Here is a 12,348-nt window from a genome sequence, read left to right as displayed (position 1 = left end):
TTCATAGTCATATTTACCACCAATTTCCAGAAGTGGCATTTATCACAGGGATGATAGGAGAGTGGGTGAGTTTGGACTATAGCAAGTATGGATATGTGAGTATGGGATGATAGGAGGGTATAGCTAGAGTCTTCGAGGTAGGAAAGAACTCACTTGGGAATTACACTGTTGGGCTACTGCCATCTGTGTGTATTATAATATCTGTGAAATGCTTTTATAGATTCTCCTGAGAAGAGCATAAAGTAGCCATGTCTTGGTAAGCTATATGAGCTTTGATCCTTTCACTTCTTTGTCACTAGTTCAAAAACAGTCAAGGTCAGTTACTATGTCCTAAATGGAAAAAGGAACCCATATTCACTGCTCTCCTTGCCTGCATGCACCCCTTCAACCTCTGCAAAAACACCCCTGCAATGTGACAGGAGGAGGCTGATGCTGAATATGGAGTGCCTTTAACAACATTTAACGATAGTGGTAATGATTTTACATTGTTTTGCTCTTGATTGCTGCAGGATTTGGGGCAGAGGGAAATTAAGGGCTGGCGTGCTCAGGTCAAAACATTCCTCTTCACCTCCAGCTATATTTAGCCAAAGGGAACACACACCTATTCCCATAGGGCCAGATTTACAAAAGTATTTAGCTGCCTAAAGACACTGATAGGCATCTGATGGTTCAAAAGCACCTAAGCACATTAAGCACCTAACTTATTGAGCTCAATAGATGTTTGGTGCCTAACCTACTTAGGCACTTCCTGGGATTTACAGAGGTACCTATCTGCATCTTTAGGCTTTTTAAAATACCTTTGAAAAATCTGGCTTCTAATTCTTACTCACGGCCATATTTATTTAGCTGAGAAAAAACCTCTCATAATGAATTAGGGCTGCAGGATTGGGCTTTGCATGGTCTTTATGAATGATCTGAAATCTTTTGATCTTTTACTTGTCACCTTATATTGAGAAATAACATTCATAAAGACATTATTCCTGGTGAGTGAGAACTGATTAAGTCTATTGGTGTGAAATTCCACCCTTTTCAGAGGGCCACCACAAAATGACCCACAAAGGGAGGCACAAGAGTGTAGTAGATGAGCACTTGAGGAATCATAAGAAACGTCTCTGGGACCACTGAGTCCTGGATACTGGAGGAGGCTAATACATGCTGTGGAATCTTGTTTCCACTCAAGGCAAACTGCACTGATTCACTTACAACTTGGGGGAAAAAAATAAAACATTCCACAAGCAAGCAGTGCAAACTTTCCATCAAGGAGCTACAGAGAGGGCCCTGAGAAACCTGAAACAGCAGCTCTGAGCTAAGTGCTTTCTGTTCCATGGGGGAAGTGGACACATATCTGCAAATACAGCCCCAGGTTTAAGGTTTGAACAGAAGTAAAAGGAATACAGTTCAGCCCTGACTGCTCTAGGTAGAAAGATGGTGTGAAGCCTACATTAAGTGTCCTGCCTACTGGGAAAATGGGGTTGCTGAAAATTATCTAGGTTAAGCCAGTAAAAGAAAAATAAAGAAGAAGAAAACCCAAACCACCATGAGAAAATAATGCTAATGGCCCAAATTAAACCAACAAATGCAAAAAAAAAAAAAAAAATCAGCTTTAAGGCAGAAGCTCTTTCCTCAACCCAATGTGTGTGTGTGTTGTGATATGTATGGAAGCTAGAAAATACTACTAACCTGGAGTGAAAGTCTAAGAGGAGTCCCACATCAGAGTGGGAGGAGAGAAAAGACGGCTTCAAGTGAACTTTGCACCATCCTGATTCTGAGCTGCTCTGAGGGCCTGAGGCACCCCCAGCCTAACTTAGCCCTAAAGGCCCATACAACTTTGAACAATCTCTCATGCCTGCAATATCTACAACAGTGTTGTCTACTCCCAATGTGCCTGCCCCCAAACCCACCCCTTCCATGATCCCCGGGCTAGTACTTAGAAGAGAGCCATCCAAAGGAAGCCTTAAGCATCTGCCTCAGTCCCTTCTTCCCAGACAGAACCAGCACTTTTAGGCCCCCTTTATAATACACTGACCCTTTACCTGGTATAAAGGGGCCAGAGCGACAACCAGGTATATAGAGCATGAATACATGGTAATAGAGCATCTGTTCCTGGTATTTAATTTGTTATTCTGTAGTCCATTATTTCAGCATGAATTCTGAGCGTTCCTGGGACAGCAATATTATTTTACAGCCTTAAATTTACACACAACAGGGGAACATCATTCCTCCTTCATGGCAGCATTAGCAATAGGTAAACCAAGAAAGGAAAAAATTAGATGCCTCATTCCATCCCCAATTCATATTGACTGTCCATTTCCACAACAAAGCTCAATTTCAACCATTTTTTTCAGACTCTGTTCTCTTCACGTAAAGCCAGAAGTGAAAGTAAGGCGGTGCGCCCCAGCATGCCGTGCCAGTAACAGTTGTCTGGGAAACTGAGCGGAAGGAGGAGACACAGCACGCTCTCACATGGGCTCCCAGGGCTTTTCTGCAGGCTGCAGTGCTAAGGAGCAGACAGGTGGCTGGGGGCACTGTGACCTCACCCGTCTGGGACTGCCCAGTTTGGAGGCTCCCTTGCTCCCCTTAGGGAGGACAGGGGAATTGGTCCCTCCCTCCTTGATTCCTACTGACCTGCTTGTTGCTTGCTGTTCCCCTTCTGTCACGTTAGCCCCCTGCCTTCCCTAAAGGGCACTCTTGCCTTCCCATACTTCTCCCCATACCACAACCTCTTGTCCTGAGCTCCTTTACACACCAGCCCTGATTCCAGTGCCTCCCACACCCCAACCCTCTGCCCTGAGCCCCCCCATGCATCTAGCTCCATTTCCTGTACCCCTCATACCAGCTCTGACATCTGCACCCCCCATATCATCACCCCCTGACCTGAGCCTCGCCCACCCTCTCAATTATCTGCCATGGAGTCATATTGCACCACTCCAACCCCTGCACTAAACCCTCCCTCCCCACGGGGCAATACATCAGTACTTGTAAGAAATTTAAGTTACTTTCAACCCTGCTTAAAACTAAGCAAATGTGTACATACCACCTTCTTGAATCAAGCCTAAATGAGAACAGAATTTGGCCTTTTACTTGAAGAAACAATAACTTTTATTTCAAGCAATCCAAAAGAAAAAAATTACATACAAAAATATATAAGTTTTACCATTAGGGAACATTATGGAGGGTAAGTTTTGTGATTTTTTTTTAAAAACAATTGCAATGAGCACCCCAGACCAATTTTAATTCACAAGTCTTATTTCCATAAAGATTAAAATAAATACCTTTTTCCAATGATGCTGCAATTATTTGCCATTTTTTTTCAATGGAGGAACATCCCAAAACTAGATTCTGGCACAATGAGTTCCCGACAGATGGCCTTAAAACTGTCTCTTTGTATGAGACTTTTTTTCACTCCCCTCTTTTTTCCTTTTCTCAATCTCTCAGCATTTGGTTTTTATTCTGATCTTTCATCAGTTTTTCACTTTAATTTTATCATATTGTATTATGGATTTTCTTCTCTAATTCTCTTTTTCCTTAGAACAACTCAGGCAACATTTAAGTCAAATTTTCAAACCTCCATATTCTAGTGGGTTCATAATTAGACAAAAGGGATTCATTTGTCTCCAGAAAGTTTGAAAAAAGAGAGAGAAGGTTATAATAAAAATAGTGACTTCCTTTTAAGCAGTGCTAACAGGCAAATACCGCAGGTTAGAAATTCTCCAGGTCATTCTGACTGTAAGGCAAAAGCAAAGCTTCTATTGTCTTCAGTTGCCTTTCCCCTTGTAAACCAATCAGCATTCTTGAAGGCAGGAGGACACATTTGATAAACAGCAACTTTTTATCATCACTACTTTTCAAAACTTGTAGTACCAGAAAATATTCACAGCTGACTTCAATGCAAGCAATGGACATGCATATAAAAGTGGATTTTTCATTCTATGCTAACTGATAACAATTCCATAATTCCTCCATAAACACAGAAATATAAACAGTAACAAACCTGCTTGGCCTGAGTAAACCTTAAAAACAACTTAATAGGTGCCAGAAAGTATTGGCATGGACATTTCCAGAAGCCTTGTGTTAAGCATTGGGAAAATGCATCAGTAATGATAATTTTAAACAGCGATATGAAGACAAAAGTATAACCTGAACCATACATAAAAGGCATCAGATTTCTTTTGCCAAATTATCACTCCGGCTCTGCTTATTTTCAGTAGGGAAAGCAGTTGTTCTTAGCAGCAGACGTGCACTGAATATGTACTGCTTGCCTCCTGGCATACTAATAACTAGAGGAGCTATGAGTGGGAGAAGTCTCACATTGACTTAAAGACAGTGAAAAAAAAGTTCACTGAGAAAGATCAGTTCTCTTTTTTTTCTGCCCAGAATTGCAACATGTTCAAGTCTCAAATGCTAAGTACCCATTCTGGTGAAGAGATTTCCCCCATGAGTAACACAGAGATTTCACTCTCACTGTACCACTTCTCTTAACTATCTTACAAACTTCTTGCTGCATAGAGCATTCCCTCACCCATCCTAATCACGTAAAACTCTGCTCCCCAAAACACCTTACTTCATTAAGTGAAAGGAAAATTTGTCACTGATTTCAATGGAGGCATGATCTTATCCTAGGGAACTTCAGATTTTAACATCTTCTACCCTAGAGCAGAGAGCTAATCCGTTTCCAGATGTATCACCTGAGTCTATATTACTTAAATCGAAAGTATCAAATCTGATTCAATCCATTTACATGGAACTAGAGTAGTAAGAGCCATGAGTAGCTTACTAAGATGAAGTCAAAGTTTTTGGCCACAATATTGAATAACTTCCACGAAGAAGCCAGTCTAGTCCAAATAATCCCCACTACTCCTGGCTGAGTAAAGTTCTTTAAGTCTCCTGAGTCCCACAGCAACAGAGAATCATTGTAATTCAGAAAGGGAAATACTTTCCTGGAGTCATAGAAAAGCTAACTAGACACTCCTCTAACTAAGGGCAGAGTCTTGGCCACTCAACTATTACTATGTGGTGAACAGGGCCCTGGTAATGTTCTTCTTGGAAGTCTCCATCAGCATATTAAATGCTTCCAAACTGCCTTACACAGGGGTAGGTTCTTATTACTCTCATGTCACAAAAACACAAAACATCCCCAAGGTACCAGAAAAACCATACAAACATCCTGAAATTCCAATTCTCAATGACTCTGTGGAAAATATTTAAAACACCCCTGACCAGAAAGCTTTATTACTATATAACCCTTCTCAATTCTCTGCTTCCATAAACCACACTTCATAAATCATCCAGAAAATATGGGTCAAGCCGTGTGTGAATGGACAACAGGGGTTTCTTACGCAAGAAACCCCTACAGAAAAAGCACAGGTGTTCTGATGGCCATTCTGTCCATGGCAGTGTGGACTCTCTCTTGCGCAAAAACTTTTTACAGAAGATCTCTTCCACAAAAAGTTCGTGCACAAGAAACCTGCAGTGTAGACATGGGAGATGACAATTAGATCCATAATCAATTTTTTTAGAGAAGCTAAACTGCCCATTTCAAAACTGGCAATCTGAAGTCTATCACAACTAAATGAGTGCATGGAAAACCCAAACTCAATGTTAGTAAAGCATAAAAGATTACAGGGAGTTTCAGCAGGGTGCAACCTAAGGCTTGCAGCTAGGTATAGAGACCTATATCTTACTGGTACAAAGCAAGACTAATAGACAGACAAACTCTAGCTAATAATAATGTCAATCTTATCTTTTCCTTTAATTTAGAATCAGATTTATTTTTGGAATTCAATTTACAATTAATTTTTCCACTTTCTTTCTTCTACTTATTCTGTTAATAAATATACAAATATATCATGGGTACTCTGCACAAAAAAAAAAGAAAAAAAAAAAAAGAAAAAAAAATAGAAATAGAAAAAAAAAAGACCCCAAGCAATAAAACCCCACCTAAATATGAACAATTGTTATATTACATGCATGAAATGATAATCTAGTTTTGAAACTACAATGCAAATTAATAACACATAGGACACATGACATGATACTTTAGCATATATAAAATAATGGCACTGCTTCTGTATGAGAGACTGCATGCCATTTATTAAACAACAACAACAACAACAACAACAAAAACTCCCAAGAAGTCAAGTGAGGATGCCATTGCCATATTACATGTGGCATGTGAAATAGAAAAATCAAGGAAGGAGATGGCAGATTTTCCCATTAAGTATTTGAATAGGTATACTCCTGTTTAAAATCAAGAATTCCGATGTGTAACATGCTGAAACCTGTATTTTAAGTCTTTGCTCCAAGGCAACCAAGTATTTGCTTTGCACAGAGGCCTATGTTCAGCTAGCATTCAGGAAGTGAATAGGTCTTGTTCTGGTCCTCTGCTTTGATCAAATTTTATGCACTGTGCCTATTTAAATGCATCCTTCCAAAGACCATTTTGATTTACAATGGCTTATGAGAAATACTGTCAAAAACTACTTCTGGAATGAAAAATGCCTGAAGGATACAAATATGGCACAGCATAACTCAGTTATGTATGTTCATGATGGGATGAGATTGTTGACAGTAGACCATATTTACTGATGTTGTAAACAGGGTACAAAACCATTGACTTCTAAGCATATGATTATAAGCAGCTCATGAGCATCTACATGTGGCTTTCTGTTTGTGAAATAACCCTGTTCGGTGGGCTAGCACATGTGCCACTTCAGTGGTCAAAATAAGACAAGTCATTCTTGTGCTGGCCCCTCTTGCACAGCGGGATTTTAATCCATGGCAATATGCCTGAGAAATGTCACCAAGTTACAGTAAGTTATTAAACAAATGCTTATGGAGAGCCGCTAAATACCTACATTGAGAAACACAACTCAGCAATCTAACACATTGTGGTATGAATAAAACACAATTAGAGAATTCTAGCTGAAATTTTAACTGCTGAAATTTCTTTAAAAAGGAAATTAAAAGAATGAGTTTAATGGAGTACTTCTATGTTTATTAAGAATCCATGGTCAATGAATGGGACTGTTTTGCTTAACCGACTAAATATCCCATCCCATGCTGCATATGGTCCTCATTGATTATAATTACCTAATGAACTGTTTTCATTTTGATTTTTCCTTAAAGTGAAGTTGGACAGAATGTTGCTGGTAATTCAATTTCTTACTTATAATGTACAATCAATTCAGTTTCAGAGGGGTTGCCATGTTAGTCTGTAAAGGTATGTTTAGACAGCAGTGCTATTTCAGGATACTTCTAGTATCCCAAAATAGCTATTCCGTGTCTTTTGACATTTGATATTTAGAATTTGAAATAACAGGCTCGCTATTCCAAAATCCCTGTAATGCTCATTCCACAAGGATTATGAGACATTTTGAAATATGGTGTTGTGTAGCCAGCACCATATTTCGAAATAAGCTATTTCAAAATTATATCAAAATAAGACACACAACTTGCATAGCTCAAACTGTGTATCTTATACAAGCTAAGGGTGTAGTGTAGATGCACCCTAACTGAAAAAACGTAAAAAAATAGTGAATAGTCCTTTGACACCTTAGAGACTAGTAAAAAATGTTGATGGTATCATGAGCTTTTGTGGGCACAACCCACTTTTTCAGATAACCATAGTTTATACGTTGCACAAATAGGTTATGGGGATGGGGGAAGCATGAGGCAATGCAGCTGCAGCTATTTTACGTTGTTGGAATAGTTTTATTTTATTTTCTGTGATCTTTATGCAGTTTTCCAACTTCTTGTTTCAACAAGTGAACAATATTTCTCTTGGCAATTTTTAATAAGCAGAGTTTAAACAAAAAGATGAATGAAATGGAATCCAATAGAAAGCATCACAATTTTAATTTGACTGTTAAAATATCAGCAAGTAACATGCAACAATTTTGTGATTAAAACTGAGAGCAGGGCTAGATAGAGCTCTGTTCTGCAAGAAACAAAACATTGCCATCTTGTTTGATCATGTCCTACTGCTAGATTTTGTAAAATGGGATTCAGTTCTGGTCACTGCATTTATTTGTCAACCTAATTAACAAGTTTCACTAGGGAACATACTCAAAATATATTCGGGGAACAGCAACGGAGAACTCTGAAACTGAGGGATAACTGCACAGATTGTTAAGATAATAAGAACAAAAGTTTATTATGTATCAACTCTAGTCTTTTCACACATCCCAATACAAATTATTTGCATTGTATATTCATGGGCATTTAAAAATGCCTCTTCCTTTTGTTCTCATTAAAGCTCTAGTTGTAATCATTTTAAAATGTCACGATTTGCCCATATTTGCAGATCCTGAATTCACCTGACAAACTCCGCAGGGCTAGAAGGTAATTTTAAAAGATTTTGGTGTCAGACTTTACAGAAGCCCTTTCTGAGCTACCTCTGTATTTTCTCCAGACATTTATTCCTCACCTATGCTTGTAGCATATACATTTAGTTCCATAAATGCGAGTGATTAGATATTTCTGTGTTTCCACTCAGCGAAGGTGCTGTACCTGGAGAAACTATTCCTTCTTACATGCTATATGTAAGTATCTTCCAGATAAGAAATGGGAACTGCAAAATTTATGCAAGTCTCAGAGGCTTCTATCAGAAAGCAATGTCAATATTTTAAAATTTGGACCTGATTTTTAAAAATATTAAAAAGAAGGAAATCTATGCTTAGTTATGCTCAAAAGTTATCAGTAGCACATTGCATCTGTGAGTTCCAGGCCCAGTTCCATGTCATTTTGATTTCCCCCACTCTCGATCTACAAGATGGCCCAACACTATTACAACCCGGTCTTCATGCCAGCCTCTTGTTGATTTTGTGTTTCATCTGTGGTCAGGATTTCATCACATGTTCCTTTTCGATTATCTGGCTGTTCTTTATGTACCAAGTGCACCATTTCTTGAGATTTGCTAGCTTCTCCATTCAGTCCACTCATCTTCTTGTCTGACACTGACCCTTTGCCATTGTTAATCACTAGCTTCTTCTTCTGCCCACATCTAGTAAAAATAAGACACACAAATGGAGATTATGGAACTGGGAAGCACAACACACAGAGCAGATTTTCCAGAAAAAGTTCAAAAGAAACAAAACGCGAGTCTGTCAATGGAGAAAAGCAAATATGTAATACATAAAGCTTTTTTCTAGAGAGTGGCTATATTTCGTGTTTCAGGTAGGATATCGAAAAGTATCCTCGACTACCTTTATTCTGAGCCCAGTGACTTAAAGGGGAGCACGGTTCTTTTGAAAATCCCATTCTTTATATTATGGCTGTCAAGCAATTTTTAAAAATTGCAGTTAATTATGCAATTAAAATAGATCACAATTAATTACGTGATTAATCATATTGTTAAACAATAAATACTGTTTACTTAAATATTTTGGATTTTTTCCCCCTTTTCAAATATTTATTTCAGTTACAACATAGAATACAAAATCTACAGTGTTCACTTTATTTCTGATTACAAATATTTGCACTGTAAAAAACAATAGCATGTTTCAGTTCCCCCATTACAAGTACTGTAGTGCAGTCTCTTTTTAATGAAAGTTAAACTTATAAATGTACAAAAGTAACTGCATTCAAAACTAAAACCATGTGAAACTTTAGAGCCTAGAAGACCATTCAGTCCTATTTCTCATCCACTCAGGCAACAAGTTTGTTTATATTTTCAGGAAATAACGCTGCCCACTTCTTGTTTACAATGTCACCTGGAAGTGAAAACAGGCGTTTGCATGTCATCGTTGTAGCCAGCATTGCAAACTATTTACATCCAGATGTGCTAAAGAGTCATATGTCTCTACGCACTTCAACTACCATTTCAGAGGATACGTGTCCATGCTGCTAACAGCTTCTGCTCAATAATGATCCAAAATGGTGTGGATGTTCATTTTCATTATCTGATATAGATTCCACTAGCAGAAAGCTGATTTTCTTTTTTGGTGATTCAGATTTGGTAGTTTCCACATCAGTGTTTTGGGTTTTAAGACTTCTGAGCATGTCCTTCAGATTTTGGAAGGCACTTCAAATTCTTAAACTTTGAGTCAAATGCTGTAGCTCTCTTAGAGCTCTCACATTGGTACTCTCTTTGTGTTTTGCCAAATCTTCTGTGAAAGTGTTCTTAAAATGAACAACATGTGCTGGGTCAACATCTAAGATGGCTATTATATGAAATATATAGTGAATGAGGGTAAAACACAGAGCAGGAGTAAAACAAGTCTACCCCAGGGAGTTGAGTCACAAGCTTAATTAACAGATTTTTTTTTTAACAAGTGTCATCAGCATGGAAGCATGTCTTTTGGGATGGTGGTAGAGCACAAAAGGCATATGAATGTTTAGCGTATTAAGCACATGCCTTGCAACGCCCTGCTACATAAGTGCCATGGTAATGCCTCTTCTCACTTTCAGATGATATTGTAAATAAGAAGCAGGCAGCATTATCTTCTGCAAATGTAAACAAACCTGTTCCTCTTAGCGACTTGCTGAACAAGAAGTAGGACTGAGTGTACTTGCAAGCACTAACATTTTATATTGTTTGCGTTTGAGTGAAGTTATGTAGCCCTCTGCATTTGTAAGTTGCACTTTCATAAGAAATCACACTATCATACTTATATGAAGTAAATTAAAAATAGTTTTTTTTCCTATTTTTACAGTTCAAATATTTATAATAAAAAGAATCTAAAGTGAGTACTGTACACTTTGTAACTGAAAATATAGAAAAACATGCAAGTATGTAATACATTTCAATTAGTATTCTATTGATTAGCAGTATAATTAAATCCACAATTAGTTTTTAATCAAGATTAATTTTTGAGTTAATCATATGAATTAGATGCAATTACTCAACAGCCCTTACTTGATATATTGCTCAGTTATTATTGCTGAACTCATTCTGAAGGTTCAGCATTTGGAACTGATGCTGGATTTCTAAAGTTTGGGAGGCTCCAGATTGTGGGGTTTTGTTTGAATCCCAATGGAACCAGTCACAAAATTTAGAACTGCAATTGTTTTTTAAAAGATATCAAATTTAGGAAGTGGCTGGGTACAATATTTGGATTGAGGGTTCCAGCATACTCCAGTTAAACCAAAGGATCATTTTTCTCTTCTGTTTTCTTTTAAACGTGTCAGAACTAGAACTGTGCTGACAATTATGGAAGGGGTCACAATGCTGTCATCAATGATTTAGCTTGTTAAAGACTATATTGAAGAATAGAAATAAAGACTGGGCTTTATCCTTCCTTTCACTCCTTTCCTGTAACATACGCCATGCAATGGTGTTGGAGTGGCAGCAGAGAAACTAACAGTGCTGGTTCTATATATTCAGGGATATCTCATGAAGGTGGTTAAACTGGCTTTCTGATTATGCTGCATACCTAAATATAAGATATGCACAGTTAAATATAAATATAATTATAATTAATTAAAGACATATACCCAAAGCATTATACTTTGAAAACAACTACAATATTTACACAAACTTGCTTTAAAAATGCTTCCTGCTTTGGCTAAGTGAATTCCATTTGAACTACTAATTTGGCAGCTAAATTATTTCTCCATCTTTAGTTTGAATCAAGTATATTTTTTATTGCCAGACAGACATATGACAGCTGTTTTAGCCAAAGTGGCCAAGAGCAGATCCCCCTTGTCTTAATTTGCCATGTTTACATTACACACATGGGAGTAAATTCAGCCCTGAATTACACATACTCAACACCAATTCCAGAAAACAGTGTACATTAATGAGATGCCATGGGAAGTAAGGCAGAGCAGAATTTCTTTCAAAATAATAGCTAAATTGTGAGGCATTTCCTCATGGGTTGTAGAGGGAAGGACTCTTTTCCCTCTAATGAGTATTTTGAGAGGAGTTATTCAAGACTGGAAAGCTGGATTCTTTACATAAAATATTCATTTGTTTTGTTGGGGCTCCACATTTTATGCTGGGCCTTGGGCAATACTATTTCAAAATCTCACAAGCAGAAACTGTGAAAAAGGGGAAATTTAAATAAAATCAAGCTATTTCCTATTCTCCAAAATGATCTACTTTGGTTGGAATTTCTAAGACATCCCGTGTTGCATAAACTTCCCAACTAGAGAGGCTCAGTCTTTTGAGAGATGAATCAAACATTTGGATGCTTTAGGCATATCAAAGATTTTTTTGTGATACCTGGATTCTGAAACAATAACATATACACTTCCTTGGCCCATCCTGACCAGACTGTATGAAAAAGACACTGAAAATGTGTGGCTGGTTGATTAAAGTTCACTTCAATATTGGTAACATATTACAACTTAGTTGGTTCTTAAAAATTCTGTTTGTGAAAGCCTTGAAAATTCTAGTTTCTAAGGCTA

At 37.8% G+C, this 12,348-nt stretch overlaps 1 protein-coding gene across 20 annotated transcripts in view; it reads right to left on the bottom strand.

The window, feature by feature from the left end:
• Positions 1 to 6,965: 6,965 nt before the first annotated feature.
• The window catches only part of CD44 (CD44 molecule (IN blood group)), a 94,331-nt gene continuing 88,948 nt past the window's right edge, over positions 6,966 to 12,348 (bottom strand). For all 20 annotated transcript variants that reach the window (XM_025185320.2, XM_025185325.2, XM_075927473.1 and 17 more), the window contains one exon: positions 6,966 to 9,001. In XM_025185320.2, the coding sequence (XP_025041105.2) occupies positions 8,785 to 9,001 (217 nt within the window). In that variant the 3' untranslated portion in view covers positions 6,966 to 8,784. The remainder of the gene's footprint in view (positions 9,002 to 12,348) is intronic.

This window comes from Pelodiscus sinensis, chromosome 4 (genome assembly GCF_049634645.1).
Source record: "Pelodiscus sinensis isolate JC-2024 chromosome 4, ASM4963464v1, whole genome shotgun sequence".
NCBI lineage: Eukaryota > Metazoa > Chordata > Testudines > Trionychidae > Pelodiscus > Pelodiscus sinensis.
This window is presented reverse-complemented; position numbering and strand designations above follow the sequence as displayed.